The sequence below is a fragment of the Sciurus vulgaris genome (genome assembly GCF_902686455.1).
Source record: "Sciurus vulgaris genome assembly, chromosome: 3".
NCBI classification, from domain to species: domain Eukaryota; kingdom Metazoa; phylum Chordata; class Mammalia; order Rodentia; family Sciuridae; genus Sciurus; species Sciurus vulgaris.
The window spans coordinates 21,053,827-21,074,648 of record NC_136463.1 but is presented as its reverse complement, the minus strand read 5'-3'; the positions used below and the strand labels follow the sequence as shown (position 1 = coordinate 21,074,648).

At 48.0% G+C, this 20,822-nt stretch overlaps 3 protein-coding genes across 8 annotated transcripts in view; all 3 read right to left on the bottom strand.

Moving 5' to 3' along the window:
- Window positions 1–1,310, bottom strand: part of HCRT (hypocretin neuropeptide precursor) — a 40,800-nt gene extending 39,490 nt beyond the window's left edge. Inside the window, exon 1 of the mRNA XM_079131999.1 lies at window positions 528–1,310. Coding sequence (XP_078988125.1) covers window positions 528–845 — 318 coding nt within the window. The 5' untranslated portion in view covers window positions 846–1,310. The remainder of the gene's footprint in view (window positions 1–527) is intronic.
- Window positions 1,311–2,436: 1,126 nt separating this feature from the next.
- GHDC (GH3 domain containing) lies at window positions 2,437–6,796 on the bottom strand. 4 transcript variants are annotated; one of them, XM_079133221.1, is made up of 10 exons: window positions 6,684–6,796; window positions 6,453–6,579; window positions 5,973–6,277; window positions 5,562–5,680; window positions 4,915–5,416; window positions 4,297–4,489; window positions 4,116–4,187; window positions 3,908–4,041; window positions 3,455–3,540; window positions 2,437–3,218 (listed from the first exon to the last, which is right to left on the bottom strand). In XM_079133221.1, the coding sequence occupies exons 3-10, from the start codon at window positions 6,262–6,264 to the stop codon at window positions 3,000–3,002; spliced, it is 1,617 nt and encodes a 538-aa protein (XP_078989347.1). In that variant the 5' UTR covers window positions 6,265–6,277; window positions 6,453–6,579; window positions 6,684–6,796; the 3' UTR covers window positions 2,437–2,999. The 4 variants fall into 4 exon arrangements, 3 of the variants coding, with proteins under 3 accessions (XP_078989347.1, XP_078989348.1, XP_078989349.1); XM_079133222.1 differs by having other exon boundaries at window positions 6,453–6,535; window positions 6,684–6,772; XR_013762759.1 differs by having other exon boundaries at window positions 3,155–3,218; window positions 3,455–3,628; window positions 6,453–6,788.
- A 6,438-nt stretch (window positions 6,797–13,234) lies between these two features.
- The window catches only part of LOC306657092 (signal transducer and activator of transcription 5B), a 60,670-nt gene continuing 53,082 nt past the window's right edge, over window positions 13,235–20,822 (bottom strand). For 2 of the 3 annotated variants that reach the window (XM_079132803.1, XM_079132805.1), the window contains 6 exons: window positions 20,429–20,523; window positions 19,846–19,976; window positions 18,828–18,998; window positions 14,385–14,436; window positions 13,948–14,052; window positions 13,235–13,456 (listed from right to left, as the gene is read on the bottom strand). In XM_079132803.1, coding sequence (XP_078988929.1) covers window positions 13,330–13,456; window positions 13,948–14,052; window positions 14,385–14,436; window positions 18,828–18,998; window positions 19,846–19,976; window positions 20,429–20,523 — 681 coding nt within the window. In that variant the 3' untranslated portion in view covers window positions 13,235–13,329. Of the gene's footprint in view, window positions 13,457–13,942; window positions 14,053–14,384; window positions 14,437–18,819; window positions 18,999–19,845; window positions 19,977–20,428; window positions 20,524–20,822 lie in introns of those variants that run through there. The other variant, XM_079132804.1, reaches the window with a different exon arrangement.

Genomic DNA, 20,822 nt, shown 5'->3' with positions numbered 1-20,822 from the left:
TGCACAAGAAGTTGTATACTTGGAGAAAACAGAGGCCCTATGTAGTGTCACCCCTCTCCCCCAACATGCACCTTTTGCCCCAAGGTAAACATGTGGAAACTGGGGACAGGTAGGACTCCAAGCTGTCTCCTCTACTGACTCCCTTGCAGGATAAATTGAGCACTATGGCATTGGACCAGCTTCCGTCCCTTTTCTGACAAGGCTTCCTCACCTGTAAACTGGAGAGTAGATAATTCCTACTAGGCAGGGCTGCTGTGGGGATGACAAGATGACAGGTGCAAACCCAGCCCCTGACATATAGTAGGTGGTCAGTAAACATGAGCTCTTGAGAAAACAGGGAATGACCCAGTGATAGCTTAAGCAGATTTGCTTCGAAGAGTATACTCTTCCCAGAGTTGCCTGCTTCAGAGCCCCCATAGAAAAGATCAAGAGTGGAGACACGTTTGGTCTATCCTACAGCCCTTTGAGCAAGCACTCTCGTTGCCTCCTTGGTACAGTGAGTCACCCCTCTGTCCCTGGGACTTTACCTTTGTGGAGAGAAGGTTCATAGTGCCTGCAGCTCTGGGTGGGGTCGTCTGGAAAGGAGGTGTCTGCAGAGCAGTGGTCCAAATAGCCAGGAACCTTGAGGCCGTCAACTGCGACCTACCACCAGGGGCACAGGGTTTATAGTGCTCTGAGGTGGCAGGCAGGGGATGAGCACTTGCATTCACTCTGGGGCTAGACAAAGGCGAATCTAAGATTAGCATCTGGCAGGGGGGCCGTCTCCAGGTTGGGCCCAAAGAATGGCTGCTGAGATGTGCATTCAGAGGCCAGAGCTGGATCACTATGCCACTGGTCTCCCCCATGCCTGTCTGCCTGCTCCCTGGAGATGGGGTGGTCTCCGGGCACTAATTAGGCCACCTTGCACCCAGGAATCTGAGTGCACAAAAGAGGCCTTGGCTGGGGTGCTGGCCTGGGACAATGGGGGAGGGGACAGCTGCTAATTAAGGGCAGGAGAAGAGGCAGTGGTGAGACCCACTATCCACCTCATGTTGGGGGAGCAGGCCTCTCCCCGCATTACTTGGTGTCACTGGGATCTGTCGGGCTCCAAGGCCTTCTTCCTCCATGGAAACGGTTCCTGAGCTGTCCCTTCCCTCCCCCCAGCTCTCCTTCCCTTCTGCCCCTTCCACCAGCCTCCGCAATGGAAAACCTTGGAGACTTATGGTGGGCAGTAGGAGGAAAGGAAGCCAAGTCTAGTTTCTGCCAGAAGCTGGTAGAAAGCTTCTTTCTCCCTTGTTGTCTCCTGGGCCAGGCAGCCTGGAGGAGAGGGATGTAGTCCCACTCCCGGAAGTGAGCCATCAGGGACTGAAGGATGTGACCACCTCCAGGTCCAAGCTTCTCTTATTCAGGGCACTGTCATTGAACTTATCCTCTGGGCTGGGCCCCATGTGGGCACAGAAGCAACCATGTGCCTAGGACATGACCCTGTTTTTAAGGAGTATGTAAGCCCAGGTGGGTTAGCAGTCTGGGCATAAGGAAAATTCCATAGGACAAAGGACTACTGCAGATGTCAGCAAAGTTGGGCCAGTTCCTTCCACCTGGGTGGGGAAGGGGTCCTTGAAGGCCTTGAATGAAAACTAAATTTCCATCAGGTAGGTGGGAGGAGAAGGGACGATGTGAGCAAATACCTGGAAGTGACAGTGGGTAGCCCACGTGGGATGTGGACGGGCTGGTCCTCACAGTCCAGGCTTTCTTTTGACCAAGGGCAGAGAGGTGACTGGACAAATAAGGGGCAGAATCAAGGGTGTTACGACCAGGATGACTGGTGTTCCTTCGGTGGGCGATGGGGAGTCACTGAGGAAGGATTTATCAGGAATCATGGGATTATCTGGGTGCTGGTGGGGTAGGAGGAGGGCCTGCATCTGGGAACAGGGGATTGAGAGGCAATTCAGAGGCAGAATTAGAAGCTGGATGACTGATCCAGAGCAATGGTGCTCTTCCTGAGGAGGTGCTGTGGGGCCTGGGGCAAGTCTCATAGCCTTGGGGGGCTGTATCCCCGTTGCTGTAGACACTTAACTCAGATGACTCTGGGGTTGCCTCCTACAGTGATACTTTGTGATTTTAATTATATCTCCCCTTGTCCACTGTGGAAGTGATTTGTGGGTGTTGGACCAGGGGCTGGTGCTAAGGCATGGTAGGGGAAGTTGGGAATAGCTCTTCCATCTTTGGGTTACACTTGGAGAAGTGGCAGGGGCACAGAAGAGAGGACTCTGTGTCTGCTAGGTTTGCCCTAGGTCCTGGCAGGAGTCCCTAAAGGCTCCTCTGTCACACACTCTTGGGGCCTAATCCAGTCGGAGCAAAGGGTAGGGGGAAAACCTGGAGTTCAGGGCAGAAAGGGAACTAGCCAGCCAGAGCAGTTAGCAGGCTGTAGTGGTTTCCATAAAGCAGACCAGAGTGTAGAATCTGGGTGCAAAAGATTTATTTGGGAGAAAATCCAGGAAGCACAACAAGGGAGTAGGGAAGGAAGGGGAGGAAGAAGAACTGGTAGCAGACTTTAGTGTATGGGTTATTGCTGTGAACGACAGGGGCACCACCTGGAAGGCGAACCCCAAGAGATCAAAATTGTCCCACTTAGGGATGATGGTGCTGAGGTCTTTATTCACCAGCTCCTGTCACTCCTGGGGCCACGACCTCATCCCCCGTACCTTCAGCACCCAGTGCATTAGTCAGGCCCAGGACTGCAGCCGGAGAGCACCATCAAGTCAAGACACGGGAAGCACTGAGGTGTATGGGAACTCTCCAGAAGTGTCCTCCAGGGTGGGCCCAAGATATGGGTGGGAGTCTCTGCTGTACCCCTCACTTCAGAACTGGCCAACTAGGCCGTCTTTCTAAGGCGCAGCAGCTCTGATGAGCTGATATCCAGTGATGGTCTCTGGCCAAAGACTCCCCATGCAGGGAGACCCCAGAGGAAAGAGCAAGGCGACCTCCAAGGGGAGCCAGGCAGTATAGGTGGGCCTCAGCTAGGACACCACCCTCCTCTGCAGGAACTGGGCCAGGTGCCTGTGCCTAAGGACCCGGGGCATCTCAGGAGGGAAGGAGGATGAGGGGCAGGCAGCCAGCGTTGTCCGGAGTGCTCTGAAGGCCCCCTGCCCCACCAGGTGGACTCTGGCAGGGCCCACACTGCCCCGGAACCGCAGGGACTTGTAGTGAGGGGAGGCTTCCTGAAGACAGTGGTCGAGCTGGAGGCAGAATGCCTGAGTGAGGCTGGTACGTGGCCACCAGGGTATGTATAAGATGCGTGACTGTGCCGGGGCATGCGTGTTTGAGTGTAGTGTGTGCCAAGTGTGCTGGGGGACTCATCACTCCCTCCCCAGAGCCCCAGAAAGGAGCTTCTCCTCCCTCCCCCACACCCATCATTCCCTGTCTCCATGGCACCCTAGGGCCATGCAGTCAGACCCCATCCCTTCTCTTTTACCTTGTCTCGACTCTCCTCCGACAGATTCCTTAGCCCCCTCAGCTCCACAAACACCTCATAGTGTGGAGCAGAGCCCTCAGAGGAATCTGTGGACAAACCCCACATGCACACATGCTTCCTGAGAATAGGGTGCTTCCAAGCCAACGCCCTCTTCTCCATCTGTCCTTTCACATTCTGAGGTTCATGGGGGAAAAGGGGAGTTTCTTGGGTAGGGAATGGGGTAAATGGAGGGGAACTCAGAGCCTAACTATAAATCAGAGACAGATCAGGAAAGAAAATGAGTGAAAACTGTGGCAGGAAGGATGGGAGTTAAATAAGGAGAGGGACTTTTGTTAGGAGTAGTAGAAGAGAATGAGTCTTATTTCCTTCTTAGAGGTCTCCTGGCAGGGTAGGTATGGGTTGAGGGGACAGCCAACTCAAGAATGGGAGGCAGGGGCTGATGGAGATGCTTACCCAGAATGCTGCTTTCCACACAGACGTGGTCCAACAGCTTGGCCCCTGGCCACTGGCCTACTGCCTTGCCCAGAGCCTCAGAGAATACTTTCTCTCCAGTAACTTCTCCTCGAACACCCAGGGCCTGGCCCAGCCTGGAGAGGAGGAAGGCAGAGGCAGTGGCGTCCAGGGCACAAGGACAACCCCTCAGCACTCTGGGGTCACCTACCTGTAGATGAACCTGACGATCGGACACTGATTATAGGCACCAACCACTTGTACCACATCACCCAGGCGACACCTGATGGGGTGGGATTGAGGTTGAGGGTGAGCTCACCGCCCTGTCTCCAGCAGAGCGTTAATGAGAGCGTTGAAGCGCCTGAGGCAGCAGTAGCTGGGCAGGTGGTCACCTTGCAAGTCTGATGTGGTCAGTCAGCACGAGCTCATACTCCTTGTCCCTTTGGGCCTCAGCCAGAAGGAGGGTGGAGGTGGCCTCCTCTTGGGCTCCTTCCTCGACTGGGAGCAGTTCAATAAAAGGGGCTCCAGGGGAAAGCAGGTAGAGCCCCCGGGGCTGCTCTGGCCATAGGTTTAGGCCCACCACCCCTGTGGGGAGTGAAAGCAGCCCCTTGTCATCTGGTGGTGCTGTTGCTTTCTGCCAGACAACAGCAGAAAGCAGTGCCTTGCCCCGGAACGCAGGCCTAATCCTCTGAGCAAGTGATCTACGGCTAACCTTCCCGCATCATTCCTGTCTCCCAGGGGCTCAGGCGGCTGCCTGTTAGGCCCTAACTAGAAGAGGCAGGGTGTGCGGCGTATCTGCAGGTACAGAGCTGGAGTAAACACTGGTGCTGTGTGAGCAAGACTCCCGCCTCTGGGAGCCCTAGTGCTTCCATATGTAAGATGGAGCCTCTGATCCACTAGACAGGGTGTGAGGGAGGACTACAGAGATGAGTATGTAGGGCTTGTACATGGCGGCTAGCTGTGTGGCCTCAGCCCCTGCCCCCACCTCACTGCCCTTGCATCCAGCTGACCTCCAGAAGCAGCATAAGCAGGAGAGAAGAAGGCTAGCCCTTGGCACCACAAGGCCCCGAGGGCAGCCACGGCCTCAGCCTGGCCTCCTGCGTCCAGAGTCACCACCACCTGCAACTTTGGCCAGAGCCGAAGGGCCAGTCCTCGGGGCCCCTGCTCTAAGGCCTTGCGTAGCTCAGCTGCCCGTCTAGGGAGAGGCACTCCTGAGGTCCCAGAAGCTATTGCCTCAGCCAGCTCTTCACCATCAGCCTCCAGGGCCAAGAAGACGTCCAGGAGCTCGACTGCCGTTCCGGCCTCCAGGGCCCTCAGCCCTGGGGACCTCAGTGCTTCCAGCAGTTGGGCCCCGGGGTCCGTGGTTTCAGGGAGGCTCACTTGGCCCAGGACATGCCCAGGCCAAGGGAGGGGGCTAGGCCATGGGGACGTAGGGGTCACACGGGCAGTGCTTCCTGGAGCCAGCACTTCTGGGTAGGCCTTGTTTAGGGCTACCAGACCCAGCAAGGTGGCCTGGGGGGAGATAAGAGAGAATGTTGGCTCAGCCACAGAGCCAGACCCTGAGCCGCCAGTTTGGGCATTCTTTGCCAATCATGACGGGAGGGTTTGGCTGAAAGTAGGGGTCTCTGTGGGGTGGGCTTTGGCCATCCCAGTTTACCTGTAGAGAGGCCTCCCCATGGTAGTGGTTTGAAATGGGGGGCTCCTGCCCCCCATTTTCTTCCTCCTGAGCCTGGCTGACCTTGGTCAAAGGGAGATGATTCCGGAAGATGCGCATATCTGTACTTCCAAAGACATCAAAAACTCCTTAGGAAGCCACAGTTTCCCAAGAGTTTTAAGAAAGATTGTTGAGACCCAGGAATAGATCTGAGGACGTACATACAAGGCCCAGGATGGGAAAATCCATCTGAACAAGAAAGCCAATCCCAGGGCTGGGTTAGCTCTCCAGGCTGGGCCACATGTTAGCAGTAGTGGGTTGTGGGTAGGGGAGGGGGTTTCAGGTTCTGGAATCTGACTGTCCTGTGGGGTTTCTTTCTCTTTAGGTCACCTCCCCAGACCCTGGGAAACACACCTGTGCTCCCTCTGGGGGGATAGAGGGGACCCTGGGCTTTCTGCAGACACTGCATCAGGGCCTGCTGCTGGCTCTGACCCACATGCCGTGTGTTTTGTTCCAGTCTCTGCTGCTGCCAGGTGGCTGCCCAGCACAGGACTCTCCATGCTACACAGTGCTGGAGGCTGGCAAGCCAGGACAGGCTAGCATTCTGGGACCTCTGTCCTAGCATGGCCAATGGAGGCAGCAGCAGCAGCAGAAACAGCGGGAGGAGCAGGAACAGCGGCAGCAGCGGCAGCAGCCACAGCAGCATCTCCACACAGCTCCTGGGAGGAGAAAGGAACCCAAGTATGGGGCATGAGGAGAGAAGCATTCCTTCCCCACACACTACCGCACACAGGAAAACCAAGGGAAAAGGGAAGTTTGCAGAGAAGTCAGGACCTGGTGGAGCAGACAATGCAGAGGAGAGACCACCAAGGAAGGCTTTGGAGTTTCACTGACCTGAGTTCAGATCCTGCCTCTGCCACTTGCTAGCTGTGTGGCCTTGGGTAATCCAGCTAGCTGCTCTGAGCTCACTTCCTTATCTGTACCATGGGAAGAAAGGTACAGAGAGGGCTGGGCACAGGGCCTGGAACATAATGGCTGCTTAGAGTGACTTTGCTTTCAAGATCCTCCCTGTCCCAGCTCCACGTCCCTCTTGAACCTGGGTAGGGGGTCCACACCCAGGTTCACCTGTCACAGCTCACTTCTGCCTACTCCTAGCACCCCAGGCCCCTCTGTGTCTCCGGCTAGATATACATCCGTACATCCGGCTAGAAAGATGGAGCGGTGACTTTAAAGGGCTGGGCCCTGATGGGGAAATCCGCCCAGGGCAGGGACGGGTAGGGGGGTGCTCTTAAAGGGACAGGTCGCCTAAGAGATGAGCTGGGTGCTGGCTCAGGCTGGCAGACCAGGCAGTTAGAGCCAGAGTTACATGATCCTCAGACTTGTGAGGGCGAAGGAAGAGAAAGCAAAGTTTGGAAAAGAGCGCCATGAAACAGCTTGATCTGCAAGTGAGGCTCCATCCCGGAGCAGGTTCAAACTTGAGAAATGTTAAAAACCCAAATCTCCCCTCAATGCAGACGTCCTCTCCAAAAAAATAGTCAAGACAGAAAACTCTTTTATTATTCAATAAGTATTAAATCAGAAAGTGATATGTGTCATAGGCAATCTGTTAAGAAACTACAAAGACAGAAGGAATTCTCATCCTTTTCTATTGACAAGTGGATGCAATCGATTACCCACATTTCCGAGATAAACAAGTAGTCCTTAAGTAAAAAAACTTGATAGCACTGTTGGTTATGTAGAGCTCATCCAGACTAGTTGGGTTATCTTATCTCAAGGAAAAACAAGCTTCTTATATCTTTATGATGGGAGGTAATTTTTCAAGTTGGAGCAAGGCATTCTCAGAAGTGGGGCTCTTACCCTCCCACGTTCAGGTTGGAGAAGCCGTGCTGGAGAATGTCCTATGGTCCATGTGAACCCCCGCTCCATTGTACGATTGATGTGGACCCTCAAAATATGCCACTTCAACCTTTCATCTCCAGGTTGCTGAGAATCCAGCTTTTCTTCCTTGCTGAGTCTATTTTTTAATTTTCTGATACCAGGAATTAAATCCGGGGTGCTTAACACTGAGCCACATTCCCAGCACTTGTTAATTTTTTAAGATTTTGAGACAGGATCTCACTAAGTTGCTTAGGGCCTCTTTAAGTTGCTGAGGCTGGCTTTGAACTTGCGATCCTCCTGCCTCAGGCTCCAGAGTTGCTGGGATTGCAGGCGGGTGCCGCCACCCAGCTGGCTGAGTCTCTTTAAACAGATCTGCTCTCACCCTCACTTTTGTTCAATTTTTTTTTCCTTGCTGACATTTTGCTTTCGTTTTCATTGTTTTTAAACAGCGGTTTTATTAGAGTTAATCTACAGACCATAAAAATCGCCCATTTAGTGCACGATTCAATATGTTCCAGTATATCCACAGATACGTGCAGCCATCACTTTTTTTGGGGTGTGAGTGGAGACTATCACTGAGCCACACTCCCAGCCCTTCTCAAAACAGGGTCTTGCTGAGTTGTCCAGGCTGGCTTTGAATTTGTGATCCTCCTGTCTCAGCATCCGAAGTCACTGGGATTACAGGCATATGCTACCATGCCAAGCCAATTTTATATTTTCATCTCAAAAACAAACCCTGTATCTTTTAACTATCCCTTCTCCCAATCCCTTCCTGTCCTCTAATCAACCAAAAATCTACTTTCTGCCTCCATGGATTTGTCAATTCTGGGCATTTCACATAAATGGAATCATATACTATGTGATCTTTGCATCTGACTTCTTTCACTTAACAGGATGTTTTCAGGGTTCTTCTGAGTAGTACTGTGTATCAGTACTTCATTCCTGAAGAATATTCCAGTGTATGGATATACACTGTTTATCCATTCATCAGTGAATGGACATTAGATTGCTTCCATTCTTTGGCTATTATATATAATACTGTTTTTGTGGATAAGTTTTTTCTGTGAATAAATGTTTTCATTTTTCTTCTGTAGATACCTATGAGTAGAATGTCTGGGTCATGTAGTAAGTCTGTTTTAAGGAACTGCCAAACTGGTTTCCAAAGAGGCTGTACCATTTAAGATCCCAGCCAGCACTATATGAGGGTTCTGATTTCTCTACATTCTTGCCAACACTTGCTATTATCCAACTTTTGGATTATAGCCATCTTAATGGGTATGAACTGGTGTCTCTGTAGTTATTTGCATTTCACTGATACTGATGTTGTTTATCTTTTCACATGTTTATGGCCATTTGTATATCTTTAGGGAAATGTTTGTTCATATAATTTACTCACTTTTAAATTAGGCTAGGGAGCAGGTGAGGAGATGGCTAGATAGGGTAGTAAGGAGGGTGGATGTAATTAAAGCACATATATGCATGAATGGAAATATCACATTGATAGTCATTAATTTGATAATTTGATTACTATGAGTTCATGTTTATGGTAAAAATAAATTGGGTTTTCTTATGAAGTTGTAAGCCTTTTTACATATTTACCTATAAGTGTTCTGTCACATATATGATTTGCAAATATTGTCTCCCATTCTGTGGGTTGTTTCTTCATTTTCTTGCTAATGTCCTTTGAAGCACAAACATTTTTAATTTTGATGAAGTTGATGTTTCTCCCCTAGGATCGGGAATATCACTCTGACACTTGTGTTCTTGTTCCTTGCTTTATTCCCGATCCTAGGAGAAAGTATCTAGTTTTTCATCATTATGATGTTACGACGGGTGTGGTGGCCCTTGCCTATAATCCCAGTGGCTCAGGAGGCTGAGGCAGGAGGATCACAAGTTCAAAGTCAGACTCAATCACTTAGTGAGGCCCTAAGCAACTTAGTGAGATCCTGTCTCTAAATATTAAAAGAGTTGGGGATGAGGCTCAGTGGTTAAGTGCCCCTGGTACCAAAAAGGGGGGGGAAAGTATGTTACCCGTGGGGTTTTTGCATCTATTGAAATGATCATGTTTTTTGTGTTTGTTTTTTGTTTTGTTGTTTTGTATTGTTTTGGTATTGGGGATCAAACCCACTGACATCCCCGGCCCTTTTTATTTATTTTGAGACAGGGTCTCACTAAGTTGCTTAGGGCCTCACTAAATTGCTAAGGCCAACCTCAAACTTGATCCTCCTGCCCCAGCCTCCCAAGCCTCTGGAATTACTGGTGTGTGCCATCACACTTGGCCCTCCCCCAAAAAATTAAAGAAACCTTGGACTAGATAATCCATAGAATGTTAACATGCTGTGGTCCATGGTTCACCTGAAACCACGCATGACTGGTTGGTTTTTGTTTTTTATCCAATTGATATATTACATTAACAGTTTTTTTTTTTTTTTTTTCAGGTGAAGTTTAAACTCAGCCTGGCACATGAAGCCCCTGTGGCCTCTCCCCTGCCTACCTCCCAGCCTCCCTGCCATACTTCTCAAAGTGTGCTCTCTGGACCAGAACCTCCTGGCAACTTGAACTCTGGGGCTCTACACCAGACCTGCTGACCCACACACTCAGGGGTGGGTGCAGCCCAGCAGCCTGCACCCACAGGACATTCCGTGCACAGATGCCCCACAGGAGATTCTGATGTGCACGGAATTTTCAGAACTTCACACAGAATACCCTTTTCTGCAGCCAGGTCATGTTTCCTCCATCTCTCTAGGCCTTTACTTGTGCTAGTTCCTCTGGCTGAATGCCTCCGCCCTCCTTAACTCCTGCCTGTCCTTTCAGAGTCAGCTTAGGCTGTTCAGGGCCTTCCTCCATGTGCTTTTGTATTTGATGATGACCTTGGGGTACTTTTGTCATGGCAAGAACCAACATCCTGTCCTAACAGATTCCCCCAGCGCAAGCCTCTTCAGTGGAGGCATCTCAATGGGCTAAATTTGAAGGATGGGTTTTCTAATAGGAAGAGTGTCCTGGGGCTAAGAGGTGAAGGCTATGGTTTTAATTTTCCAAACATGACATGAACAGGAAGGTAGGAGACACCTCCCCCATCTGCCAGGTGTGGTGAAGCACACCTGTATTCCCAGAAATTTGGGAGCTCGAGGCAGGAGGATCACAAGTTCCAGCCTTAGCAATTTAGTGAGACCTTGTCTAAAAAAAATAAAAATGGTTGGGGATATAGCTCAAGTAAAGTGCCCCTGAGTCTGATTCCCAGTACTAAAAACAGAGGGGGGGGGGGGCGGAGGAGGGGGGAGAGAGAGAGAGAGAGACTGAGAAACTCCCCTATCTGCACGAAAGCTGATGACACCCTCCAAGACTGACTCCCAATTAGTTCCCTTTTCTGGTCCCACTGATGACTTAGAACTTTTTCCTATTAAAGTCACCCTCCCTTGCCACGTGAAGGAAAGCAATAAAAATAGGACTCATTATTGTCCTTTTAGAGGAAGCCTTTATTGTGACATAAAATACACAATTTTGTGACTGCCCCAAATTGTACACAATACTTTTTTTGGTGGCTATATATCTAATCTGCCTTGACACTAAAATATGTATCTGAAATAATTTCACAAAGTTTGAAAAAGAAAAAAATTATAAAAAGTATACTTTCATTTTAAGTGATATCCGCTTTGAGTTTCCCTCCACCCCCTACAAAACCCTGCGCGTGCGCTGAGATGTCTGAAGGCTGGGGGTGTGTGCTGGGAGTGGGAGAGAGGTGGGGGCGTCAAGACTTGCCATCGCCTCTTGTGGCTGCAGGAACAGGGCAAAGAGAGAGAACAGAATGCAGATAGTGAGCACACCTTTCAGTGAAGAGCCTCTCCCATCTCCAGGCACAGCCTCAGTAAAATTGAGGACAGTTCAGCAACTGCATGGAAGCCACCCTTCAGCACCCCTCCTCCCAACCCCAATGCCTGCTACAGAGTGAGTTCAGAGCTGCCTGCGATCGCCAGGCTGCCCTGCCCTCCGTGGGCCCTGGGGCTGTGTCCGCCACCAATCTGAAAGTGTGTTAAGCCCCACGTCCCTGTCCCTGCCCGGGCTGCTGGGACCGAGATCACCACTCAGAGGCAGGTGCTGCTGAAGCACCAGAGCGATGGCAGGGAAGGGCTCCTGGAGCCCTCGGGCTTTGGTTTTCCCCTCTCCCCACGCGCCCCCGGGGAGGGGGAGGGAGGGCTTCAGGGCTCCTCCATCAGCCGCCTCCACGGAGGGTCAGCCTGCTCCAGAGGCAGAGTCTACTGCCTGGCATAGAAAAATAAATCAGTGTATGAAACCAAGCCAAGGCAAACAGCAGCTTTTAAAAAGTCATCTTCCAATAAATAATTTACTACAGAGGAGTATTTTCCTTTAACAGCAAAACACTGATAAATTCAGAAGTTATTTTTGTAAAAAAAATATTTGTTTATTTACTCACATGTATAAAAATAAGGTTTTAGGGCCATCCTCTCCTGGGTGTGGTCCTGCCCTTCTTTTGGAGAGGGGGCCGAGGGGGCCCTGCAGGCCTTACCCGTACCTCTGCCCTCTTCCCGCCCGCCGCCTGCCTGCCACAGCCCCTCCTTCTGGTGTAGCTAGAGGACACTGGAAAAGCGCCGAGGCTTTTGTTTTGTTTTGTTTCTACAGTTTACCAAACTTCCCGGCAAACCTGCCAACTGCATTTCCCCAATCACCACCTCCGACACCAGCACCCTGCGGCCAGGGGCCACCTGCTGTACAAGCTGGCCCTGGGTTCAGGCCACGCTCCTGCCACCTCCTCCTCAAGACATGGTGCATGACAGTGAAGGGAAGAGGTAACCTGGCTGTGAGGGGCCCAGTACCTGATGCGGGAAGAAAGAATTTTGCTGTCAAATTAGGGTGGAGAGGGGAAAACAGATTGGGTGGAGACCCAGTCTGGAAACAAACATCATCCAACATTTGCAAAAGGTCATTATCAAAACTAAGCCCTTAGAAAGCCTGGGATGGGGCCTCCACTATGCAGAGGAAGGACGGGCAGCATGGAGAGGGACAGCTGCCCTGGTAACACGGCAACACTCTGGGCGCCTGGGAGCCAGGGCTGGGCATGCCACGTTGCTCTGGCCAGAACACAAAGGACATCACCCCGTAAGCGCTCAGTTATGCGACCTTCTTTCCTTTCCTCTATTTTGCCAAATGTGTCTGCATGTGTACACACATAAGAACTGAGTGGCAATTCCAGACAGAGACAGAGAGACAAAGAGAGGGGAGGGAGGAAAGAGAAGGACAGAGAGATCGTTAGGATGGGTTAAGTGCTGTGTAAAAAGCCACCACCCATCAGAAAACCTGTGGCTTCCCTTGCCCCATCTTGTACGCTACCCTTTCCCATCCCCACCCATGAACACAGGTGGGGAGAGGGGAGGAGGGAGGATTGGCTTTCTTTGTCAAAAGGCAGTTCTCTACAAGCAGAGAGGGTGATGGTATCAATTCTGGCAGAGTGACAAAGGCTCCCTAGAGAGGAGGTACCTTTTCCTCCCTTTGTCCTTCTCTTTCTTGAACCTCAACATGTCAAAGTTCAGCCACCCTTAAAACACATGGCCGAGTTTCAGGGTTTGCAGAACTAACTGCCTTTTTGCACAAGGTGAAAACAAGCACAGCCTCATTGTGGCCCCAGTGCTGCAGCTAGACTCGGGACAGCAAGGGACAGAAACACCACAACGTGCAAACACACACATACACACACGCACACACTCACACTCACTCCCTTCACTGGTGCCACCATGCACAGAAACACTAAAGTCACGACTAGTATTAACACTTCACATTATGAGTATTGTATCCAAGGAGAAGCGGTTCATGGAATTAAAACATCCACAAGAGTAAATCCTCTGGCGAGGATGAAGAAGCTGAAGTTGGCGAGGTCGGGTCACGACTGTGCATGAGGGATCCACTGACTGTCCATGGGCCGGCCTAGGAGTTCCTCCACGCGCCGCGCCACGTCCATTGTGTCTTCCAGGTCGAAGTCCCCATCGGTGTCAAGGACGGCGTCAGGACTTGGGAGGGGAAGATGAGAGATGAAGGGGAACGAGAAAGTTCAGAGGCCACCTTGAGCCCCAGAACCCATCAGGAAAGTGGCCTAAGGCCACCTGTCCCCTCAGCCTAGGGCCTCACAGGAAAAGAACTACTGATCTGAACGCGGGCGAGGAGCATCCTTTGCTGGCAGACAGACACCAACCCCAATATCCACCCTGACAGCCCTAGCACTGGCTGCCCACACCCAACAAAAACCCACCCAGTCCTTACATAAAGCAAGAAAAATCCCCATTTACAGAAAGGGGAACAGATGCCATTTGCCCAATTTCACCCTAAAGAACCAATATTTTCTGGTGGAATCTCCCCCTCCTATAGGCCAGAGCCTGGGCCTGGGCTGATGGGCTCAGATCTAGAGGAGCTCTGGATTCCTCGGCCCCACTGGCCCTCCAGGGCTCCAGCCTGAGGCCAGGGCCGAGTTCCTCCCCACACACCCCAGAAGAACACAACCTACTTCTGTGGGTACATGTTGTAGTGCGCCTGGGTGCACACAGCCGGGGAGGGGGCCTGGTCCATGTATGTGGCGCTGGCCCCGGCGTCTGCAGATGCGTTCACAAACCTGCAGAGCGAAGCAGAACAGAGCCTCAGCTGCCAGGGGCCGGGCCGCAGCTGACCTGGGGAGGGATGCCCTAGGGGCACCTTTACATCTTTTTTGGAGTCTAGAAGGACAAAGTGCGCCCCTGGCCCTAGGTCCCCAGCTGTGGGAATGGAGCCCTGGATGCCAGCCACAGCATGATCAGGTCAGTCCCTCCCCACCCAGGGCTAGGCCAGGTTTCTCAGGGGATCAGGGATGTTGGCCCAGGGTTAGGGGCAGCAGTATCCGGGGTAGGGTAAGGGGTGGTGGGAAGGGAGAAGTAGCTGGAGGCCCGGAGCTGGGTCCCCAACACTTACTCTGGGACCACTTGCTTGATCTGCGGCTTCACGTATCCGTCGACTGCTTTAGCTGCCAAGCGGGAGGAGCGGTGGTGAGAAGCAAGATTCCCAAGTGAAGCAAAGATGCAATCCTTCTCAAGAGTCACATCTTTTCTTAGGACAAGACATAGCCACCTAATTTTATCTTAGGACACGACACAAACACTTCACATTTCCATCTGTTGGGAGATCTGGTGGAGCAGAAGCTCAGCACCAAAGCTGAAAAGCCAGGTTGGCTGGGATGTTTTAAAATATCCTTCAACCCAGAAACTATACACTTTCATACAAATCTAAGTCCATTATTAATTGCATACTAATTGTTACATATATAAAATAAATGTGTGTGTGTGTGTATAATATAAAACCTTTGAAAGTCTTAAGTCAAAGATGCAGGGACAGGGTTTACTCTACATATCTTGGGGTGGTAAGCATTAGGACCAGCAGTGGAGGTCATAGGAGGACAAATTTCCAGCCATATAAGGAAGAATGTTGCCATAAGCAGAACCGTCTGTCCCTGCCATAGGCTCTCTTGGGAAGAACTGCTGTCCTTATCACCAGAGATCTTGAAGCAGAAGGTGTCTAAGCCCTGGTTAGGGATTACACAGAAAAAGCTCAAGCGCTAGAGGGTCATGGAGCTGACTGATGACCCCTAAGGTCCACCTCTCCAGTACCTGCTCTCTCAGGAAAGGAAAGGCCACGCCCTCCAGCACCAGCAGGCTGGTTCCTTCCCTGTGGTTTCTGCATTTGGTGACCACTCACTCTGGTGCGAGCTTTCAGTGCCAAGTCCAGCTGAAAAGCATGCTGGTATGTGTCCCTTCCTTTCTGCAGAATCCCCAAGAGGACATGATGGACTAGAGGCAAACCTGAATGTGGCCTGGTAGTAGTTATCTTTTTAAGAGGTTGATTCTGAAAATTCTGTTAAGTGGATAGAAAGAATGTGATGGTCTGACGTGGGTGAATAAAGTCCTGTTTCCCAGGCATGTGAGTGCAGGAAACCTGAATTCTGTCAGTCAAGAGAGCTACTCTGATCAACAGAACCAAGGGCCTGTCAGCTAAGTAGCCCAAGAGAGGTAAATGCTACCTGGTTCACAAACCACTTCTTATTCTAACCTGCTGCTTCTTGGACTTCAAATGTCAAGTGCTACCTTTTCATAACATCTAATGCATTTGTATTTTATAGCCTACAGAGAATTTTACAGATTGGCAAAAAGAAAAAAAAAAAAAGGAAGGCTGGGCGTGGTGGTACACACCTATAATCCCAGAATCTGGGGAGGCCAAGGCAGGAGGATCTCAAGTTTGAGGCCAGCCTCAGTAATTTAGCAATTTGGTAAGATCCTGTTTGGAAAAAAAAGGGGGGGGGGTTTGGCTGGAGATGCAGAACAGTGGTAGAGCATCCCTGTACTTCCCCAGTACTGAAAAAACAAAACCAAAACAATAAAAAGTAAATAAATAAACAAACAAACAAAACAAAGAAAATCTGTAAGAAACAGGATTTTAAAGTCTAGATTAGCCATGTTAACAAGAAGAATGATATAAAGGAGTGCAGGGGCACACACCTCTAATCCCAGGGGCTTAGGAGGCTGAGGCAGGAGGATCAAATGTTCAAAGCCAGCCTCAGCAACTTAGTGAGGCCCCAAGAAACTCAGTGAGACCCTGTCTCTAAATAAAATGTGAAAACGGGCTGGGGATGTGGCTCAGTGATGAAGTGCCCCTGAGTTCAATCCTCAGTATCAAAAAAAAAAAGGGAATGATATAGAAAATCATTTCATAAATCTAAACATATTTTGGCTTATTCCCATCCCCCCTGATCTAGAACCATAACCATCATCTTTGCTTTTGAGAAGGCAAAATACCAAAGACAGAATCTAGGCTGGGAATGTAGCTCAGTGGTAGAACACATTCTTAGAATGTGTGATGCCTTGGGTTCAATCCCCAGCATTGAAAAAAAAAAAAAAAGGCTGGGAAAAAGGTTTATAGAGTAGGATTCTACAGAAAACAATGAGCTTGCATTTCAGCAAAATAAAACTTAAATATTAAAAGCATAATAACACGTGAAAAAGACATTTGTTATATATATAATAAAGTATTAATATACTTCCTATATATAAAAAAGTAACCTTAAAAGAAAAAATGAGCCAGGCATAGTGGTGCACACCTGTAATCCTAGCAGCTTGGGAGGCTGGGGCAGGAGAATTGCAAGTTCCACGTCAGCCTCAGCAACTTAGCAAGGCCCTGTCTCAAAATTAAAAAAATAAAATAAAAAGGGCTGGGATAGAGCTCAGTGGTTAAGTGCGTCTGAGTTCAATCCCTGGTACCAAAAACAAAAGAAAAATGAGCAAGGAACATGAACATATACTTCACGCTTCACAGAAAAATACAAATGGCCAATGACATAGTGGTTAAAAAACAGAGGCTCTTGAGCTAGACTGAGTTCAAATCAAGGCTGTGTGATTTCTGGCAAGTATTTTACTTCTTTGTGCCTCAGTTTCCTTATCTTTAAAATGGGGTTACACTAGCACTTACTTCTAGAGTAGTTCTGAGGATTTAAATGAAATTATATATGAAAAGTGCTCAAAAAGTTCCTAGTACATGGTAAACATTAAACGAATGTCTGCTGGTACTTTATTATTCCATTTATTATTATTATAATCATATGAAAAGATTTTTGAGGTTACCTAGAGTCAAAGAAATGAAAACTAATAGGATGCTTTTTTTTCTTTTTTTTTGGTGGTAGTAGGGATTGATCCCAAGGTCACTTTACAACTGAGCTACAACCCCAGTCCTTTTTTTTTATTTTTTTTTAATTTTTTTTTTTATTTTGAGGCACTCACTGAGGGTCTCACTGAATTGCTGGGACTGGCCTTGAACTTGCAATTCTCCTGCCCCAGCCTTCCAAGATGCTGGGACTACAGGTGTGTACCCCTGTACCTGGCTAAGATATCATTTTTATGCCAATCAGACAGGCAGACCTGAAATAGATGATTGGTGTCTACAGTTGGCAGGAGGAAGAAGAAGCAAATGTGTAACAGACATGCCTGGGAGTGAAGATGAATTTTGCTTTCTGAAGGGCAATTCTGAAAGATGTGTCAAAAAGTTTAAAAAGTATAAGCCCTCGGGGCTGAGGCTGTGGCTCAGTGGTAGAGCCCTTGCCTAGCATGTGTGAGGCCCTGGGTTCAATTCTCAGCACCACATGTAAATAAATGAATGAAATAAAGCTCTATCAACATCTAAAAATGTTTTTTTTTTTTAAAGTATATGTCCTTTAACACCAGTTCTGCTTTAAGAATTTATCCTAAGGAAAGAGTAGAACAAGATACATGTACCAGGTTATCAATAATAACAAAAAATGCACATAAATTGTAAGTATGGTAACTAACCAACATGGAATACCACATGGAATCATTAGATAATGGAATTCTCTACAATCATTAAGAGGAGGATGGATATATTTTTTAAGAGAGAGAGAGAGAGACAGAGACAGAGAGAGAGAGAAAAAGTGTATGTGTGTGTAATCAGGGCACAAAAAGATTACATATGGTCTGAACCAAACCCAAACTTTTCACCCTGGATTCCATGTCACAGGAGCCCTGATCTCTGCTTTCCCCTGTTTTGTGGGCAATAGCCTCCTACCCTCAGGACGCTTTTCAGATGCACCAAGCTTGTTCCCACTTCTGGACTTGGCCTTACTTTCTCAGTCTAAGATGTTTTTCCTCTGGATCTCTCTGTGGTCAGCTTCCTCACTTTGTTCTGTCCATTCAAATATGGTTTCCTTTGAAACCTCCCTGACCAGCCTAGTGAAATGAGTGTCACTTCTCTATCCCTGTACCTTGCTAGTTTTCTCTGAAACACCCATTGCTAAATAAACCTATTTATTTGTTTCCTTGCTTATTATCTTCTTTCTCTAACTGGATTGTAGCCTTCGTACAAAAAGTGCACAATAAACATCTGGAGACAAATGAAGGAAGGGAGAATATGAACCTGAAGAGAGTGGAACAGTCCCTGAACCTGTCTACAGAGGCTTCTTCAGGTAAGAGATGTGTGATGTGTGATGTCTTCCTTTCTTATGCTTTTACGTTTGCTGAAAATTCTATAATAAATATGGAACACTTTCCAGGCTCAGAAAACAATAAAACCATATCCTTTTTGAAAAACAAAATTTTACCTTTCTAATTTTATTTGATCTAAACTTTATTAAAAGCAATTGTTCTCTCTGATTTGGTATCTGGGACCAAGGGCAGATTTTGTGTGACTAATAAATATAGCAAGGGGCTTATGTCTACCCTGGATAATGTTCAACCAGCAGTGACTAAATGCTAATTGTGTGAATTTCATGCAAGAGAGCTATTCACACGTGTGCGCGCACACACACACCAAACCAAAACAAACCAAAGTCATGACAAATCAGAATGCGAACATTGTTACCAGTGGCAGGCTCGCATGGAACTGGTGTGTAATATTTGGAGTACACTTCATCTTTTGGCCGATCAGGAAACACGTATATAAGGTAATTCAAGTCCCCCAGACGGTCGGCCAGAGACCGGATGGAGAAGTCTCTGGTGGTAAAAGGCATCAGATTCCAAAACATTCTTTCCTCTAGATTAATAAACAGAACAATCACAGTCTATCCATGATTTCTGAACACTGAATCTTAAAACCCAAATATACCACAAATTTATACTCTCCATTAAAATTGACCCAATAGAAATCTCCATTTTAAAATAATCACAGGTTGTAGGTAAAGTAGTTTTTAAAAGCGTGGATAGATAAGCAGGTAATGCATGTATCACTTCCCTACAGACTGAATGACCTCAGGTCAGTTCAAGTTCAAGCACCATTCCATCCCTCTCTAGAAGAAATAGCTCTTATCGACCCCAACCCCTGATTCTCTGTAAGAAGGGTATATAAGAGAGCTAGGAAGCATGCTCCCAGGCAAAGAAAGCAGAAGAACTATTAAAAGCTATTCAATTTGTTAAAAGGCACAAAAAACAAACCAGCAAGGTACTTTTATCTTATTGTAAGGGTCAGAGGAAAGAAGTAACATTGTTGGGTGGAAATGGTCAATGGCAATACCCTCAAGTTAATAAGGAAAAGGGAATAATTGAAATTATTAGTACTCTGAGAACTTCAAATCATCAAATTCTTCACTGAAATAAGTTCCAGGCTGAAAAATCATAGGGCAAACATTTCAAAAGGGAAGCAACTGAGATTTTACAGACTTCTATATTTTGTGTTTCCCAAGATGTAACTATGTTTCCCATAATGAGATTTTTCATAGGCTGCCATATTATGAGCAGCTATGTCATGGTTATATGACTATTTTCTGTAATTAGCACTGGCCCCAACAAATAAGTACTTGATAAACTATAAAAGTCATCTTGCAACAAAAGCGGCTGACTTTGAAGGAAAAGTCAACATGTGTCTTAAAGGGTGGAGCACTCACGAGAATCAAACTTCCAAGCAATGGTGATACCGCCAATTTCTGAGTCGCTGAATCTCAGCAGGAAGGTTCCATCTGGCTTGTTAATGAGTAGGTCATGGGCCTGTTGCTTGTTCACAAAACCCAAAATGGCCCTGGATCACAAAGGCCAAAAGAGCATAAGCAGAGGGTGATGTGTTAATGCCAGGAGGAAAACTTTCATACTCTACTGATGACTTCAAAAAATGAAAATTTTGGGTTGGGATTGTGGCTCAGTGGTAGAGTGCTTGCCTCCCATGTGTGAGGCACTGGGTTTGATCCTCAGCAATAAATAAATAAATAAATAAATAAATAAATAAATAAATAAATAAATAAATAAATAAATGAATAAATAAATTGTGTCCATCTTACAACTAAAAACAAAACAAAACAAAAAAAAATTTTTTTTAAAAATGAGGATTCTAGCCAGGTGTGGTAGCATGTACCTGTAGTCCCAGCTACTCAGATTGTGGAGGCAGGAGCATCGTTTAGCTCATGAGTTTGAGACCAGCATAGGCAACATAGTGAGACCCCATCTCAGAAAAAAAGGAGAATTGATGATTCGTACCCATCATTCCAATGAGGCTTGAGATGTTTTTTTAACACTTCCATCACACCATCAAACCACTGCCAAAAAGTATAGTTCCGTCCTGGCAAATTCTCCTGGTTGGAGACACAACAATGAACACACAGACACACACACAAAGGAAGAGTAGGAGTTGGACTATTATCTGCATGTACTTTACCTAAAAACTAAACCCTTACACTGCCAGATGCATGCAAATACCCCTGCCTACCTCAGTTTTACCAAATGGTCCTCAACCAAAGAGAATGCAAAAGAAAAAGCAATTATGGGGAAAGGCCAACATGCTACTACCAACACCCAGTGGACCCCGATGCTTTCACCTGGGACTGGGCTGACTGGTCCTGGCTATTTTTGCTATGTGGCCTGTGACTAGCAC

Excerpts from the sequence above, each read along its gene's own strand:
- GHDC (XM_079133221.1), bottom strand. The coding sequence starts at position 6,264 with ATGCTGCTGTGGCTGCTGCCGCTGCTGCCGCTGTTCCTGCTCCTCCCG. Across the intron at positions 5,681-5,972 it reads TCCCCCCAGAGGGAGCACAG|ATATGCGCATCTTCCGGAAT; the intron begins GTGTGTTTCCCA and ends TTGGAAGTACAG. Across the intron at positions 3,541-3,907 it reads TGTGGAAAGCAGCATTCTGG|ATTCCTCTGAGGGCTCTGCT; the intron begins GTAAGCATCTCC and ends GTTTGTCCACAG.